Raw genomic sequence first — 19,186 nt, forward strand, 5'->3', positions numbered from 1 at the left:
CAATGATGATTGACAAATTTTAAGCATAATTTCTAGAATAAATAATTATGCGCATAAAATATGCTAAACTATGTTAAATCAATCAAACTACGAATTTTGACGAAAAACTCTTTTTTAACTAATCACAAAAAATTTCTTAAGACTTGAATATTTTTGTATATACGCAATCTTGTGAGTAAATTATTTTAAGTTAAATACAACTTAAAAAGTAATGCAGTTACAAAAAATACCCTTTAACACTATTGCACCACCGCAGAAATGCCAACGGATTGTTAAATTAAAATAGTTGTGGTAATATACCGGTATCACAGCGATGTGTGCATTATCTTTTATGCGCATATATCTTGTGAGCAAAAAGGTTTGTAGATAAAAATCTCTAACACATTTTCTTACAACTATCATATATCTGGCATAATAATGGTATATTATAAAATACCAAAAAACAAGTCTATATAAATAGTTAAATTTTTAGTAATGTAATTACTGCAATAAATGTGAAAACTTTACTATTTGTGTTATTTATTTATGTTTATAGGCATTTTTATGTTGTTAAAATTTTATAATGTTTTAATTCTCATAAGTACAAGATTAGAATTAAAATAATAATAAGTTTTGAAATGTTTAATTAAGTTAAATACGTTAATTAAGTTTTTTTATACAACATTTATGGAATGCATAATTTAAAAAAAATTATATTCATATAATTATATTCATCTGATAAAATATAAGGATATATATATATATATATATATATATATATATATATATATATATATATATATATATATATATCCTTATATTTTATCAGAGCATTATTATCAGTCTGATTTGCACTAAAAGCAGCCATTTTAAAACATTGAAGTAAAAACAAATGATTTTGATTGGTAGCGGCATAAAGCATTTACTCCTTAGCAGAAATAATTGCTTTTGAGCAACCTTATTCACGTATTTTTGAGCATTTGCATTTGTCTTATTTTATTATAATATATAAATTTTAATTATATATATATATATATCTGTGTGTGCGCGCTTTTATTTTGGATATTTTTTACAAAAAAGAAATCAAAATCCAACTGTTAGTCTTTATGTGTCAATCTGTAAATAAAATAGTTTATGAACTAATGATAATTAGTATGGCGGTTGCTTCAGTTGAAGTAATTACAGATAAGAAATAAAATCTGTGCATAGTTAAATTCATAGCTTTGTAAAACAATAGCAACGAAGAAAACTTTAAATACTCACATTAGATCAGCTTGAAATAAAGTACTGAATACACAAACTCAGATTTTTTTAAAAACAATGACAGCGTATTGATATCAATTTTTAAAACAACAATGAAAACTCTTTTTAACTAGTAATGTATGTTTTAACTAGTAACTAGTAAAATGAAAGTAACATTTAAAATATCTTCATTTTCTTATTCAAAAAATCTGTAAACTTTCATAAACTCCAAAATGCATATAAATGTAACTTAAAATATTTTATGAGTATATGATTTCTTTTATACATATTTTGTCGTTGAATGAATATTACACCCGTTATAAAAAAAAAAAGACAATTGCTTTTACGCATCGTTTTTGAATTAATCGCTCAATTTAACGTGAATAAAATTTTTGAGCGATTGTCCATTTTTGTGTAAAAGCTTTTACTCCGATTAACTGCTCACATATAAAAACAGCGTGTCAATAAAAAAGCTATTACTCAAAATACGGCAAGCAATTGCTTCTAATTTTACGAGCATATATATATATATATATATATATATATATATATATATATATATATATATATATATATATATATATATATATATATATCCCTATATTTTATCTTTGCATTTGCTATCATTATTTCAATTTAGTTAGCATTATTATCAGTCTGATTAAAAGCAGCCATTTTAAAACATAGAAGTAAAAACAAATGATTTTGATTGGTAGCAGCATAAAGCATTTACTCCTTAACAGAATTAATTGCTTTTGAGCAAAAACAAAACCTTATTCACGTATTTTTGCATTTCTCGTGAGCATTTACTTTTTAGCTTTTACTCAGAGCAATTGCTTTAAGTAGTTACTCTTGTTATTCACCCGCCTTTTACAATCCACGTAAATTTACAACTGGGCGGAGCAAGAAAAAGACCTTATTTTTGTCTTATCGCTGAAATCGTGATACAATTTATAATTTTCTACAAAAATTTTTCAAAGAATATAGAGTAAGTCAAGTTAATTATGATATTTTTTAAATTAGCTTTACCAAAAAAATTTTAATTATTGACTAGGTATTTTGCCTTTCAAAGTAATGTATATATAATTTGTAATTTGCATAATACTTCTAGGCTCTTAATTAATACAAAAATAACAAAGCGAATAAAACTTTTATAACCATTACAAAAAACAGAAGAATTTTCTTTTTACAAAACTTTGATAAAGTATTCCCATTTCGTCGTAAAAAACAACTTTTATATTTTGTACTTAAATATATTTTTTTGTTTGACATTTTTAAATTAATTTATCTACGTTTTTTAAATAAAAACTATTTCGGCATTATGTCTGTTCACTTTGGGAAATTCGGTACTTAAGGAGTGCTGAGCCTTTTTTAATACCATAAATTGGATTTCAAAAGGCTAGTATTGATGGATAAAAAAAGATTTGAACAAAAAATTTTTTAAAGATTATGAACAATATTTGTCTTAAATACTCAAATTATATAAAATAATGTACAACCGTGGTAATTCAAACATGAAAAGGTTTTTTAAAAAAAGTGTAAAACAAAAGTAATTAATGTTAACTAAAACAAAATGTCAAAACTAAAAATTCAGCTACATTAGAATAACCCAAATGCCGGTTATTTTGCAGAAATACAACATCTAATATGCATATAATGTTAAACGTTATGGTAATTTTTGTTAAAATCTTTATTGACCTCTCGCTACTCCTGTATACCTGTCGTGCATGGCATTAACAGTATAGGTAAAATTTGAACAATTTACTGGAGACCATTCTTAAGTTTTTCAAATAAGCCTCTGAAGTCAAATAATGACATAGAAGCGTAAAAGTTACATTTTAATAGTAAAATTTGTTGCGTTTTTTTACTTTTGACGTCCATTACACATATGTAGTATGAGATTTACTACAAGTCTTCATCAAAAAGTAATTATCGATTTTTTTTACTTATATAACAAATGACAGGTTCAAACATACATACACACATATGTGTGTGTTTGAATATATATATGCGTGCGTGCGCGCGCGCGCGTGTGTGTGTGTGTGTGTGTGTGTGTGTGTGCGTGTGTGTGTGTGTGTGTGTACTATCGTATATATAGGCTCTAAATTCATAGCTAAACCCACAGTCTTACTTACGATATAGTTTTTTTTTACATTTGTATTTAAAATAGAATTTAATAATTTTTTTTGTTTTACTTAGTTTATACTTATTAAACTATAAATAAAACTATAAATACTTCTAATTTATTTTTCAAGAAGTAAAATACTGTATCATGATTTATTGATTTTGTCTTCTTGTTGAAATACACCAACTTAGGATTATTTTTTAATTCGTGTTTAAATAATTATTATGTAAAATAGGTCCACATCTTCTCGTTTTCTTTTTGGTTTCTAAGCAGTTAGACCTGTTACAACAAAACGCATTTTAACACTAAGTATTATTTAACACAAAACGAAAAAAACTTTTTATATATTTGGTCTATATTTATAAGCAACTAAATACTTGGTTTCCCTAAAAAAAAATTTACATAAGTTTATTTTATTATTTTTTATATACATATTAATCCATACCACTTTTTTCCATTAATTCTATCTTTTCTATTTAAACTAAGTTCTTCTACTTCGGTGACTGATTTGTCGTTAAACCAGGTCTCCGCGATTCAAGCTATATTTGGTTTTATAAAAGAACATTGAAGTTTAAGTTCATCCGTATCAGTAATAAGAACTGAACCATTTTATATAAACATTTTAAATCGAACAAACTGGTTTGCTTGGAGTTATTTTTTAACCATACAACTTGATTGACACGGATTGCATATTAAAAAGGAGGTGCAGAGTCTAAGCCTTTCTTGAGCTGGTCTGATTTTTTTCTTAAGTTATAATCATTTCGTTTCTCGACTGGCATTAAATTAGGTGAAACAAGTTATTTTTGTATGTGTTTTTTTGATGTTGCTAAAAAGTAAAGTGGAAAATACACATACGAAAATTAACACACTGTTTAGTGGAATGCACTTTTAATCTTTTAGCTGATTTTACTGAAGAACCAGTAACTGCTAGAATTCAATTTACTTTACCTTGTCCTCGATAGATTTGTCTTCTAAATTCAATTTTTGAAACTCTGGCAACACAAATATAACAACATTTTTAAAACTTCTTTTTCCGCTCACCATGTCGCTGATAGTACTAACCTGCTCATTATCAACAAATCTATAAAAAAAAGTTTACAAGCGCGTTAACCATAATCTTGCCAAACTTGTTCAGTGGTTTTGTTCAAATAAGCTTTCTCTCAACTGTAGCGAAACCAAACTGGTTATATTCAAATCCAACTAAATTTTAGATTAAATAGACAGAAAATCAATCCTGTAAACTCAATCAAATATCTTAGAATTAATATTGTCTCCAACCTTTCCTTTGTATCTCATCTTACAGACTTAGAGGTTTTCCATAAATTACGTCACGCTCAAAGGGAAGGCGGGGAAGGGGGAGGAAGAGTGGTTTTGTGACAACTCCATACGCGACTCGTTACTAAAGAGTTCGAATGTTGTAACGTGGAGGGGGTTAAAAACAGTCAAAAATTGCGTGACATAATTTAAGGACAACCATTTAGCCAGAAAATTAAGCAGATCAAATGGAATGCTGGCTAAAGTTTGCCATTATGTCAATCTGGAAACACTCTTAAATATATATCATGCCATTTTTGACTCTCATATATGAATGCTTGTCAAATATGAGAACAATCCCAACAGCGAGCTGTTACAAGAGTATCTCATCTTTAAAGCAAGAAATATATATTTTCAGAATTAGAAGTTCAATCCTAATGTACTTTATCTTACTCCTAAGGTTATTAAACTTTATGATCTTGTTGAACTCCTAAGTTGCAAGATTGTCTGGAATCACCAACACTAAGATCTACCTCTTATTTCAACAACTTCCCTAAAAGTGCAAACAACCGTAATTTTCTTTGATCCATTAACAATCTGAACCAGCCTTAAAACACGTTCTGCTACTTAGGGGCATAAGCCCATAAATATCAAAGTTTAATATATACACACACACACACACACAGATATATATATATATATATATATATATATATATATATATATATATATATATATATATATATATATATATATTTATATATATATATATTTATATATATATATATTTATATATATAAATATACTTAGGTCGTTAGGAAAGCTCGTAGAACTCCTATATAAAAAAAAAAGTTTTTTTTAATGTTCAAAATAATTTCCACCATTATCTATACAAAGTCGCATCCTTTCAAGTCATTTGTCAAACGTTATTTTATACTCTTCTTTGGGTATACTTTGAAGTAGCTTCGTTATGCGAGTTTTTTGACTTTTGACGTCAGTATCGTCATCAAGATTTTTTTTATCAAATCGAATAGCCAATAATCGGATGGAGCTAGGTCTGGTGAGTATGGTGGGAGACGAATTATTGTAATTCTAGCTTGGTTTAGACAATTTGTGACGGTTTGAGTCACATGGAGTTGAGCTTTATCATGGAGAAATTTTTTTTAATTTTTTAATTTTTTATTTTAGATGCCCCAAGAAGTCCTAACGGTCTTGTCACAAAGCACCGCGGAAGTGCATTTAACCAGGAAGTTCACACCTCCTTCCTTACAGTGACGCGAAAATATGCCCAAAGCTCGTTTCGAACCTGGATCTCCTGCATATAAAGCAAGCGTTCTAACCACTGCGCCTCGGCCGCACCGAAATTTGAAATTTTGAGTGCCTGTTTTAGGTCTTTGCTTATTTATTTCGCATATAAAAGGTTTCAAACAATTTTTTATATAATATTCGCTAGTAATGGTGTCTCCCTTTTCAACATAACCCAAATGAACAACACCTGTTGTTTTGAAGAAGATGTAGAACATGTTTTTTGGCTGAAACCTGTCGCATCTTACTATAGTTTTTGAACTTTCACCTTCACCAACCCAACTAGCGTTAGCTGACTTGCGTCCAATTTGTCTCAAATAAAACCACGACTCATCCCCTGTAATAATATCACATAGTCTCCATGGACCGTTTCTGAAAAGGGCTAAATTGTCCTTACACACCTTAACTCTATTCTTGCGATTTTAATTGGTTAACTCGTGGGTATCCAACGCGATGTTAATTTTCTTTTTTATGTGTGTTGTGAATGATTTTGTTGATTGTAAAACGATTAATCGATGTCAGGGCTTCAATTATACCATGTGTTGCATGCGGATTTTCTTTAATAATGGTTCGCACACGTTCAATATTCTCAGCTGTATAGGGTATGGTGGGGTAATGTGGGTGTACGGGGTAATCTGGGTCTAATTCATATTTATCTGTTATATTGATAATGGCTTTAGGTATAAAGTTGAAATTTTTACCACGTTGTTATAGCATATTAGGCTAATTCATTTAAAAATATAACCTTGCTATGCTGTTAGAAACGGCACTTTTTTAGCTAAAATCCTAGATACATAAACCAAGTCATTTTTTTCTCCGTTTTTAAACTTCAGAGAAAATATATTCAAATAAGGCGTAAACGTATAAAAAATGGTTATTTTGAAAGTAAAGTTACTATATTTTAAGGAAAGTATACCTGTAAGACACTAACGCACATGGTTTGTTTAAAACTTGAAATATAATCAGGTGGGGTAAAGTGGGTCTATGTGTATAAAATATTATGATATGTAATTATATTATCGAAGTTGTTGTTAGTAACATTATAAACCTATTAGTTTCATCAGACCTAACTATTTTTGTGTTAATAATTCTCTAGAACTATTAAACACTTGTCTTTGAAGTTTATATCTTTGAAGTTTATATTAAGAAACGTGTATTTATTTGTATGAAACAATACCTAGGTCAAATAAAATATTATATAAGACCTATATTAGCGATTCCACGGCTTAACAAAAAACATTTGACGCTTGACAAAAAACACGTAATTTTCATAAACTTTGCTCTCTTATATCTTTTCGTATGGTTAAGCTAGCGCCTTGAGTTTTTTTGCATCAGTTAGTGTTACTCAATCTCTTTCCAACCATATATAGAAAGTACTAAGCTTTGTATGGCTTCATTTATATATTACCCATATCTTGAGACCACTTTTCATAAAAAAACTTGCCGCGGGAACGTTTTTTTAAAACGAAGCTTTTGAAGGTAAGGATTCCTTAGAACTTAAACACATCTAATTCTTATGAAACTTTCCGTATTTATTAAGAAAAGGACGAGGAATCTAATGGAATCTGGACGTTTTTTAACATTTATACAAAAAATTTTAGTTCTCAGCGTTTAAAAACTTCAAGGTTGATTTTTATGGAAAAAAAAGTGTTTTTGAAAAACGTCCAGGTGGAAATTGCAAGTTTAGCCTTTCCTCTATTTAAAACAAGTCTTTATTTAAGTTTACCTAAAGAATTGGTACTAAGGATTTGCATATATGAATTATGTGTATATATATATGCTTTTCTTCGCGTATTTAATGACATTATATGTTTTGATTTTTGCGTTTGTTTTGGTTAAATAATGAAAATTATATTGAAAGTGAAAGTGTAATTCTTAAAATTTTAATCAAATGAAAATAAATCTTTTACTTTTTCCCAGGTAAAAGGTCTGCATTCTTCAAGAATCTCACCAAAATGGTTGCTCCATCTATAAGTCAAGAAAGTCAAAATTATAAATTAGGAATACTGTAGCACAACTTTTTTTCATTTTAATAATTCTATTTATTGAAACCAAAGTAATCCACCCCTTATTTTTCTTTATGTCACTTAAATTAAGTTTACTTTTAATTTTAGTCTCTGACACTGTTTTGGATTATCTAAATATTAATGGAGGCATTGTATCCCTCAAAAATCCAGATTTGGTTTTAACCAATCGCCATTTTTTACAAATTTGTAAAGAAAAAGATAAATTTAACTTGACATGGCCGAATCTTTAAGTATTTTTTACATCCTTGTTTAAATACCCTATATCTAGAGTTATGCTGATCAAGTGCCTTCAAAAGTCAAAAGATTTCATTGCAAAATTAAATCGTGCCAAAAATTTTGATTTAACAAAGTATTTTTTAAGCTCTGCTTTATCTTTTATTGGTGCTTTTCCGGATGTTGTTGATTTGTCACCTTCTGATGCTTGTTCTACCCCAACTTCTATCCACAATAGTGAAATTGTTCCAAATCAAATTACTGTTTTTGTATCTTTTGATTTAAACTTGCAAATTGCTAATGATGATTTTTTGTGTTCTGTTACCCCAAACTCTGTTGTATACACCTCTTTAGGAAATGATTCTGAAAATTTTCTTCTTGATGCACAAGTTAATGAAGTGAATCTGCCAGTTTCCAGTTTGGATAAAAAACTACCTATATTATCAGATGATTTGATCTATCAAATAAAAAAATACAAACAGAGAATTAATCATCTTAAATTACAAAATAGACAAATTAATAAAAGATGTAATGAATACAAAAGAAAATATCAAGCAATCTTGTCGAAATATAATGTCAGAAATGTCAATAAAAGAGAAGTTAGAAAGGATTGTAGGATTAACCAATTGTTGCAAAAAAATATTAGATTAGAAAAAGAAATTGATTTGGCTAGAAAACGTTCACAATCAGATCGACAAAAGGCACGGTAATTTAAGAAAAAAATTGAAAACACTGTTTTAAAAACATCTGATGAAACGAATGATTCAATCTTAATGGAGAGTTTAAATTACTTTGAAAATCTTTCAGAAGAGCTGAAGGAAAGAGTTGACTTTTTTGAAAAAAATGTAATTGATGTTTTTGAAGGAGGTAGATATAATGATGAAATTCGTTCAGTATATTATGACCTTTTAAGTAAAAATGTTTCTGTTAACAATGTTGAATCTGTTATCAGAACTGTACTACAAAAAATGGCTGGAATTTCATGTGGCACACTTCCAAAAAAATCTTTGGCTGCTGAATTTTTTAGTGAAATGAACCTTTTATCAAAAGCTCAGGTTAGAGAGGCTATATTGAATAGTACACACAATGTTCTTCATACAGATGGCACAAAGTATAATTTTAGAGAGATTGGTAGTTTTCAAGTCACAACGTCATCTGGAAGCTACACGTTTGGGATAGAAGATATGTTTTCAGGCGAGGCACAATCTTATTTTGGAGAGCTAAAAAATTTACTCACTGATATGTCTCAAAAATTTTCTCCTGAAAAGGAAAACTATGAGGATGATCTTCGGAAGCTTATTTTTTCGTTCAAATCTTTGATGACAGATCGCACCATAGTTAATTCAAGTTTTTTTAAGCAATTTAAACATTGGAGAGAAGCAATTTTGCCTTTTGTTGTTGAAAACTATGATCGACTTCCTTTAAATGAAAAATTAAAAATTTCTCAAATGCATCATGTTTTTTGTGGCTTACATGTTATCCATAATTTAGGAATATATGCAGAAAAAGCAATCATAGAATGGGAAAAAGTGGTTGAGCAGGAAGGTAGTATTCATGTTAAAAATGAAACCTAACATGACAACAGTAGCTGCAGCTGGTGTCATCATGTATGTAATTTGTTTGGTCATCTAGAGCGGTGTTTGCGCACCCACAATTCTTTATATGTATATTTGATTTCTGTTGGACCTCTGCAGCCATGGCAACATACTGGTAAGTCATGCTTTCTATTTTTGCGCTGATGTAACGTTAATATATGTATCCTTTTGTTTAGGTATTTGTGAGTCATTATATGTATATTTTTGTAGGTGCATCTACAAGCCATTATACGAATACTTGTCTTCTGTTCACCTCTGCAGCGATGTTGATCTACCGATACGTAATTATTTGTATGTTTGTGTTTACGCACCCGTAAATCATTATATGTATGTTTGTGTTTATGTACCTGTCAGTCATTTTGTGTATGTTTGTGCTCTGTTGGACCTCTGGAGCGGTGTTGACTCACCCTTAAGTCACTATATGTACGTTTTTGTTTATGTACCGGTTAGTCATTATGTGTATGTTTGTGTTCTGTTGGACCTCTGGAGCGGTGTTGACGCACCCGTAAGTCACTATATGTATGTTTGTGTTTATGTACCCGTCAGTCATTATGTGTATGTTTGTGTTCTGTTGGACCTCTGGAGCGGTGTTGACGCACCCGTAAGTCACTATATGTATGTTTGTGTTTATGTGCCCGTCAGTCATTATGATGTATGTTGTTGTGATGTTATTGTTGTGATGTTTTGTGTTGATAGACAACTTGGCTTACCTTCTCGATGGTGTCTATTGTTAAAAATGATTATTAGTTTGTTTCGTTACTGAAACTTGCTACTTCTAATCATTCACTAAAAGCCAAGAAATAAGTTTTAGAATAAAAACATTTTTTTATGTTATTTTCATTTTTTTTATCTTAGGCGTTTTCATAGGTTCACATAAACAATCTTAAAGAGTAAGTTTCTTAGTTTATACTTATTTAGTTTTAAATGTTTTTAATATATATGTATTTTTAAAATGAATTAACAAAATATTTTTAACACGTTTTTGTGTACCTGTGTTTCTAATAATAATATTTTTACATTTTTAGATATAATTTCTGCTGTTATACATGCCTATTGCAGTTGTAAGTACTCCAAATTTCAGAAAGTTCATTTGCTGTAAGTTATTTTCATTAAAAATTAAATTTTAACTTTATTGAAGAATCTTCCGTCTGTTAAATAGGTTATTCTGAATAATTTTGACAGATTTCGATGCCCTTTTGCAGTAATTTACTGACCGGTCTGTAAATTGAACAATAATTTCAAAATGATGCATAATTTGGATTCCATGATTCCTTTATGCATATTTGTATGGTGTAATTATAATATAACCCCAAATTTTATTTTCCAAAACTAAGTAAATAAGTGAAAACCATCAATCTGTAAAATAGATGATTCTGATTAATCTCGTCAGATGAATAAAAATGGGACCATTATGAAAAACTTCGAGTCAAATTTAATAACGTTTGAAAAATATCAAATATATTCATAGTCGGTATGCCCAGTTGGTTTGTGTAGCCCTTTTGCAGTAATTTACTGACCGGTCTGTAAATTATGCAATGATTTCAAAATGATGTACTATTTGGATTCCATGGTTCCTTTATGCACATTTGTATAGTGTTATTATAATATAACCCCAAATTTTATTTTCTAAAACTAGGTAAATAAGTGAAAACCCTCAGTCTGTAAAATAGATGATTCTGGTAAATCTCGTCAGTTGAACAAAAAAATTTTGGGGTATTTTATTTTCTTATAGTTGTTGGATCACTATGGAAAATTTAAAGTCAAATGTAATAATGGTTTAAAAGTTATTCTAAAGTTAATATGACACCAAAACTAAGTAAATAAGTTAAAACCCACAGTCTGTAAAATAGACAAATCTGGATAATCCCGACTGAATTAAATAAAAATATTTTGGTATTTTATTTTCTTATAGTTGGTGAATCAATATGGGAAATTTCAAGTCAAATGTAATAACGGTTCAAGAGTTATTCAAGAGTAAATATGACACCAAAACTAAGTAAATAAGTAAAAACCCTTAGTCTGTAAAATAGACAGTTCTGGGCAATCCCGACAGAATTAAAAAAAAAATTTTTTGTATTTTATTTTCTTATAGTTGTTGAATCATTATGGAAAATTTCAAGTCAAATGTAATAACGGTTCAAAAGTTATTCAAAAGTCAATATGATCCAAAAATACTCTCTTTTTCGGTGCCATAACGCTGCAAATTTTCCATACTTAAGCCCTATACCTTTCGTCAAAAAATCATTGATTTTTGCACTACAAAAAACTCAATAACTTTGGATCCGCTTAACTTCAAAGGTCGAATGACCCCTCATTTTTTAAGTCAGGTCAAGCTCTATACGATGATATAAATTATATATGTTTTTTTAGATTATAAAAAAATCGTCTGGAATGGCTACCTATATGGTGTTAAAATATTTTTTTGGTGATATTTTATGATTTATGCTAATTTATTTCACAAAAAGTTTAACAGATTTTTCATAAATATTACTTTAGAAAGTATTTAAAAAATGCCAAGATGTTATAATAAAAAAATAAAATCCAAGTACAATGCTGATAGTTTGGAAAGAGCAATTGTGTTAGTATATGAGAAAAAAAGTACTATTTATCATGCTGCTAAAGAATGTTCTGTTCCTAAAGAAACATTGAGACGAAGAATAAAACAACAAGAATTTAATGGAAACAAACGTGAAGGTCGAAAAAATGAGCTGAGTGATAATGATGAAACTATGATTGTAGCTGCAGCCCAGTATTGTCAAAGATATGGTCTTCCATTAGATTCTCTTGACATTTGTAATTTAGTTGGTCAATTTTACACAACAATGAGGATGAAAACTCCTTTTAAAAATGGAATTCCTGGAAAAGATTGGATAATTTCTTTTAAGAAGCGTCATGTTGATAAACTTCGGTTATGCAAACCTGAAATACTTACATTTTCAAGAGCTAAAAGTTTAACACATGAAGTTGTAGATAAATTTTTTGCTATTTTATCTGATGTGATTCATAATAATAACATTGTATCAAGTAGTATATACAATCTTGACGAGACTGCGCTTTCCACAAATCACTTAACGAAGAGAGTATTTGTACATCCAAAAAGCAAAGATGCTTATGAACTGGCTGGTTCTTCTGGTAAAGCTATGTACTCTCTGCTGTTCTGCGTGTCTGCAGATGGAAGATATCTTCCTCCATTTGTTGTTTTTAAGTGAGAAGGCTATCTGTATTCTAAATGGGTAGAAAATGGACCACGAGGATGTGCTTTTGGGGCAACAGCAAGTGGATGGATGCAAGACTTTCTATTTGAAAACTGGTATTTTACTTGAATTTTATAATTTTCATTTTTTTATTTTCATTTTTTTTTTCTTTCCTTTTTTTTATTAATGTATTTACACTGAATAGCCTTTGTTGCACTTGAAGGCAGTACAAATGATTCAATAGAAGTAAATACATTCTTTATTTAGTTTTGTCAAGCACTTCATACCATTTGTTGACCAAGATCAAAAACCAATACTCCTGCTTTATGACGGTCATGGAAGTCATTTAACATATGGTACTATAAAAGCAGCCATGGACAACAATATCTAAATTATTTGTCTTCCACCAAATTGCTCACACGCATTACAACCGTTAGATGTAGCTGTCTTTTGACCATTAAAGAATGAGTGGAGAAAAATTTTAAAGCGGTTTGCAAGAGAAACACAACAAAAAAATATTGATAAGACAGCTTTTACAGGATTATTGAAACTATTGTGTCAGAGACTCTCTCCAGCAAATGCTATAGCAGGATTTCGTGGTTCAGGTATCTCACCATTAAATAAAGAAAAGATGGAAAGAAGAATAACAGGTATTTACTTTCTCAACCAATTACCTGAACGTTATAGCCCTAAATCTCCAAGAATACAAACACCCAGATCAGCTATGTGAGAAGCTTTAAGGTCAATCATATGTCCTAATGTATCTGCAGAAACAGCAGCAATAATTGAACAACAAAAACAAAAAAGGAAGAGAGTACAAGCAAAATGTGGAGAACTCCTTACAAATGAGAAAGTCAAACGACGGTTACTTGAGGAACAAAAAGTCAGAGAGGAAAAAAACAAAGTTAAAAAAAAATGTACAAAAAAAACTATTACCTTTACTGAAGTATCAAAGAAATACCCAAAAAGATCTAAGAAGTGCCCAAAATAGCTGGAATTTTACCATAAAAGTGCAATCATCAAAAAAATAATTATTTCTTATAAAACACTTTATTAAAACATGATTTCTGTTTTTAATCACCATTTTTTTACTTTTATTTGACTGAGTTTTTAATTTTTATTGTTGTGCTGTGTATGTATGCACTTTTTTTTTCAAAAAAATAACTTAAAACTACTTTTTAAAATAAAACCTTGTATATATACTATAAAAAAGGTGCGTACATATAGAATGTATGTCAGATTTTTCATAAGCAGCAGTATTTTAAACCAGAACTACCAATATTTTATGTAGACCCACATTACCCCACTACGTGGGGTAATGTGGGTCTATATAGGCATCTTCGAATAAAGGCTCCCCTGACTTATTGATAGTATTTTAAGTAATAGTTTTTTGTTAAGTTTGTTTAGTAGGATGTCCAATCATGATTTTAAGACATCATTTGTCAGAAAGCCGATACCTAAACATTGTTTTTTTTTAACTCAAAGTCAGAAATAGGTAAAAATAGGCTCAGATTACCCCACCTTACCCTACGTGGTTTGAGGGTGCCCTGAGCGAGGATCATCTTTGAGACTATCTCTACCATCTTTAAATAAACTAGCCCACTTAGCAACTGTACTATATTTTGGAGCTTGGTCACCATGAACTAAAACCAATTCATCGGTTATGGCTTGTGCTCAAACTCCTAGTTGAGCACGGGTTTTAATATGTGTTCGATATTCAAATTTTCAAACAAGTACTTAAAATGTTCATAATTAAACACAGTTTAAAATGATATATAAATATTTAACTATTTCCTGTCTCATGTATCTTTATAGATGAAGTTCTATGAACTTCTCTAACGACCTAAATATATATATATATATATATATATATATATATATATATATATATATATATATATATATATATATATATATATATATATATATGTATATATATATATATATATAAGGGTGTCCCACTTTTAACCTCACCAAAACATTTTTAAATGCAACGAGTAGTGCTGGGGGAGTTTGTTTCAATCTGAAACAAACTCCCCCAGAACTACTCGTTGTTTTCTATTACTGAGGAATGATTTACACCATTGTAGGATATAGGATTGAAAACCATAACCATAAAGCTTGCAGCATAATTTCGATAAAGAAACTGAATCAAAGGCTTTTGCAAAGTCTAAAAATACTATATCAATATTATTACCAGTTTCAATTTTGCTTGTTATAAAATCTATCTCTAATAAATTGGAGCAACAATTTTTACCATTAACAAATCCATGCTGTTCATTTGCTATTAACTTATTTAAAGCCAAATGGTTCATCATAACCTTATGAATAATTTTCTCCATAACCTTACATACTATTGATGTTATTGATATTGGTCGATAATTTGAAGGATCTAACTTATCCCCTTTCTTGAATAGTGGAGTTATGTTTGCAGTTAACCATTCGTTTGGTATAACACCACTATAAAATGACATTTTAAAGATCAGTGATAAAGGATGAGAAAGTGATTTTGAACATTCTTTGAGAACACGAGGATGAACTTTGTCAACACCGATTGTTTTATTAACATTAAAGTTTACTAACTGATATTCAACATTAGTGTCATTAAAACTTAGATCGCTACAATGAAAATTACATTTTGAAGGAAAAGTTACATGGTCTAATACCTCATCTTTTAAAAATACTGAAACAAAATACTCATTTAAACAATTTGCAATATCTACTTCATTTGTTATAATTGAACCATCAAAGGTTTTGAGTGCTTTAATTGAATCTTTTATTACTATTTTACTATTTAAATATGCATAAACACTTTTAGGGTTGTTCTTTGAGTTTTTAGCCAGATTTAATTCAAAAGCTCTTATATCTTTATTGACTCTTTTTTTTACATTTTTGTTCAATGTTTTATAGTTATTTACCAATATCAGTTTGTTTAAATCTTGAATGCCTGCATTTGTACCATAACTTTTTCTTTAACTTAACCATTTTTCGAAGTTCTTTAGTCATCCATGGAGCATATTTTTTACTTGTATCGTAACTAATAATTGGAATAAATTTACCACATCCAGTATGATATATACTTAGCCATTTTTTATAAGCTTGACTAGCATTTAAATCTTTAAACTCATTTTCCCAATTAAAACTTGTAAAATATTTTGAAAGTTCTTCATAATTTCCTTTATTATATAATAATTTTTTATTTATTTTTGGTTTTTGATCAATATTGATGTTTTTATAAAAATATTTGAAATTTAATATATGGTGTCCATGTTCAATTCCACCTAGGGGAGGTAAGTGATTCAAAGAAAAAACCCGATTTCTATTTTCTGTGAGGACCAAGTCTAATAAATTTGTGTCAAACTCAAAGCTAACTTGAAATGTTGGCAATAAGACATTTTGATATATGAAGCATCCGCTTAAAAATTCTATAAAACCAGGACATTTTACTTTAGCTGGTTGCAGACTCAAAAACAAAAAACGAATAGATTTATCATCATTTAAATTAAGTGAAAGTTTTAAGATTAAACGAAAGTTGTTACGACGTCAACGATTGTCAAAGAATGATCACCAAAAGTCAGTAGAAAAGTCCAAGGAATGTTATAAATCTGGTAGTTTTTAAAATATTCTTTTAAAAAGTAATTTTTTTAAAGATATATTTATGAAATGAACGATAATTTATGATTTTATTTTATGTTTTGCGTTTTCTGAGAATTTGCTTTTTAAACACGCCGTTAAAAAAATCTTGAAAAGTATACATGCTATCATGATGAATTTTTCAGGGATTATTCATTTATGATATGATCGGAGTAGAATTTCTAATGACTTAAGATTTTGAGCTATTAAATTTTTTTCTTTGCATTTTGACCTTTTTTTAAAAAACCTAATTTGTCTGTAGCCTTTTATGAAAAAAAAATATTTATTCAAAAATCTGCTTCGTTCATATCACAAATTTAGATATTTAGAACAGTTCTGCAACACTTCATTGACACTCCTTAACTCACAAGTCTTTATTTTTTTACGGCGTAAACACAGTTTTTGTGGTATTTTCAGCTCATTTTTTTGGTTACCATAGCAACGAGCTACCATTTTATGTATTTTTAATGTCAGTATAATATTTCCTATGTGACTAAAGAGAAAGTTACTTTATATGTGTAGTTTTGAAATTTGAGGGTAGTTGTCCCTTAAGTGTAAAAATAAAAATATATTTGTGAGCTTATTTCAAAAAACTTATCGCCGAAAGGTAGAAAAACTTTTATAGTAAAATATAATACTGTATTAAAGTTCTACTAAACACAGACAAGGTTGCCGCAATATTTAACAAAACTCTATCCAATTTTTTTTTTCAAAACTTTAACTTACCTTATTTTTCTATCACAAAATTTAAAACTTGTAATTACAATTATGTAAAAACAATTAAATAATACAAAAAATATTCAAAATATTTTTTGAAAATATAAAAAAACGTAACTTTCGTTAAGATTAAATTAGATAATTCTAAAATCACGTTGAAAACTGCAGCAACGCAACTCGAACTCTAAACAAAGAAATAAAACAATTTTTAACTTATTTATATATAAAGAGTATTATCTCAAAACGTGGTATTTTTGTATGTATTTAAATAAAAAAACTTAACGTAACATTTAACTATGTAAAAAAACTCATTCATAAATGAAATAAAAAAATATTTAAAAAGTGCATTTTCATGCGCAAAATATTAATTTTCATACGCAAATAACTTTTTAATTAAATATTTAAAACGACACATAAACACAAAATTGCTCATACCACCAGTGACGGATCCAGGAAATTTTGGTGAGGGTGTGTGGTGGGTAAAAATATTTTTGTATTTTGTATCACATTTGCGTCTCTTGAAAAAAAAAAAAAAAAAAAAAAAATCCGTTTCTAAGATAATTTAGGATTTTCAGATTCTGGTAGGGAAAGGGGTGGGATGCATACCCCCCCCCCTACTTTCAGGATCCGTCACTGCATACCATGTTTTAAAAACAAACTCTTTACTTGTCATAACATAAGTAATATTGTTAATAATATGGCTACATATTAGCTTGTAGAACTCAAATGAAAGTAGTAATCAGTAAAGTTAATTATTCAAACATTTGAATCAAATTTTCACGCTCACATCTCTTTCTCCAACTCGTTAAATATAACACTTATTTTTATAACACTTATACTCTGTATTTTTGTAACACTTACACTCTGTACTTTTGTACACTTATACTCTGTACTTTTGTAACACTTTTACTCTGTACTTTTGTAAACCCAATACTTTTATTCAAGATTTCTAATTTTTGGGTCAAAATTCGTCATACAATGAACAATACATACTCTAACAGAAGAGTATTCTATGTTTGGGCGTACAAATACCGCGTCGCTCAATCACTTAGTTGTCAAAATAATTAAACAATGTAAGATAATTGTATTTCGATGTTTGTAAAAGCTGATGATCATTTAAGGTTATCAAAATTAATCAAAATCGTAAAATCTTTTATGTTTCCCTTTTAACAGTGCTATCTGCACAACTACATGTACTAAAAAGGGTTTTAATTCGAAGATTTTACATAATTAATACTTATCCAATCATTTTACAATGATCTACAATCAGATCTCTGGATCTGATTGTAGATTTTTACTATCTAATATGTTTCTGATATCAACTTTTTAGATTTTTCTTATGTTACGCGAGTACCCAACACAGTAAAAAAAGCTTACCGATTTCATACCTCTTGTGCCTCGCTATGCTAAGAATGATCTTACCTATCAATTAAACTTGTGTTTGTTGAGTTAAGAAGATCTTTAAGTTGTTTTTCGGCACCAAGTTCTCGAAGTTTGTTTTGGCGAAAAACAGATCTATCGTTTGCATTTCTCATCAAATTGGTTATGCAAAATATACTTGCAACTTGTAGTTGCTCACTTTCAGAACTTAGATGATTGATTACTTTAGCTAACAGTAAGTCTTCATTCATGAGAATTTCTTTTGAGTATGAACCATTTGCAATATTTGAAAGCAAACATAATACCTTGTAAAAAATATAAATCAAATAAATTACCACAATTAACACAAAACAGTATTTAAGAAAGTATTATATATAAGTAACAATTATAATCAGGATTAGATATTTAGATAAAATCATTGAAGAGAATCAGAATTAGGAGCTATTGAATAATTTAACTCGACTAAAAATCTGGCTAATAAAAATATTAAGTAAAAAAATGTTAAAAACTATTTTTGTACTT

General features: G+C 28.8%; 4 protein-coding genes across 4 annotated transcripts in view; 2 read left to right on the forward strand and 2 right to left on the reverse strand.

Moving 5' to 3' along the window:
- The first annotated feature begins 1,977 nt into the window (after positions 1-1,977).
- Positions 1,978-14,123, forward strand: LOC136081732 (uncharacterized). The gene is made up of 6 exons (XM_065799620.1): positions 1,978-2,209; positions 7,826-7,888; positions 8,020-9,855; positions 9,951-10,031; positions 10,596-13,050; positions 13,202-14,123. Exon 3 carries the CDS (start codon positions 8,919-8,921, stop codon positions 9,717-9,719), a length of 801 nt encoding a protein of 266 aa, XP_065655692.1. The 5' UTR covers positions 1,978-2,209; positions 7,826-7,888; positions 8,020-8,918; the 3' UTR covers positions 9,720-9,855; positions 9,951-10,031; positions 10,596-13,050; positions 13,202-14,123.
- On the forward strand, positions 12,251-12,949 carry LOC136081288 (uncharacterized). Its single transcript, XM_065798593.1, has one exon. The coding sequence runs from the start codon at positions 12,251-12,253 to the stop codon at positions 12,947-12,949; it is 699 nt and encodes a 232-aa protein (XP_065654665.1).
- An 829-nt stretch (positions 14,124-14,952) lies between the features above and the next one.
- On the reverse strand, positions 14,953-17,020 carry LOC136081289 (uncharacterized). Its single transcript, XM_065798594.1, has 3 exons — positions 17,002-17,020; positions 15,961-16,110; positions 14,953-15,881 (listed from the first exon to the last, which is right to left on the reverse strand). Exons 1-3 carry the CDS (start codon positions 17,018-17,020, stop codon positions 14,953-14,955), a joined length of 1,098 nt encoding a protein of 365 aa, XP_065654666.1.
- A 164-nt stretch (positions 17,021-17,184) lies between these two features.
- The window catches only part of LOC136081733 (armadillo repeat-containing protein 8-like), a 10,030-nt gene continuing 8,028 nt past the window's right edge, over positions 17,185-19,186 (reverse strand). Inside the window, exons 4-5 of the mRNA XM_065799622.1 lie at positions 18,707-18,969; positions 17,185-17,468 (exon numbers count right to left, since the gene is read on the reverse strand). Coding sequence (XP_065655694.1) covers positions 17,435-17,468; positions 18,707-18,969 — 297 coding nt within the window. The 3' untranslated portion in view covers positions 17,185-17,434. The remainder of the gene's footprint in view (positions 17,469-18,706; positions 18,970-19,186) is intronic.

The sequence above is a fragment of the Hydra vulgaris genome, chromosome 06, assembly GCF_038396675.1.
Source record: "Hydra vulgaris chromosome 06, alternate assembly HydraT2T_AEP".
Lineage (NCBI taxonomy): Eukaryota > Metazoa > Cnidaria > Hydrozoa > Anthoathecata > Hydridae > Hydra > Hydra vulgaris.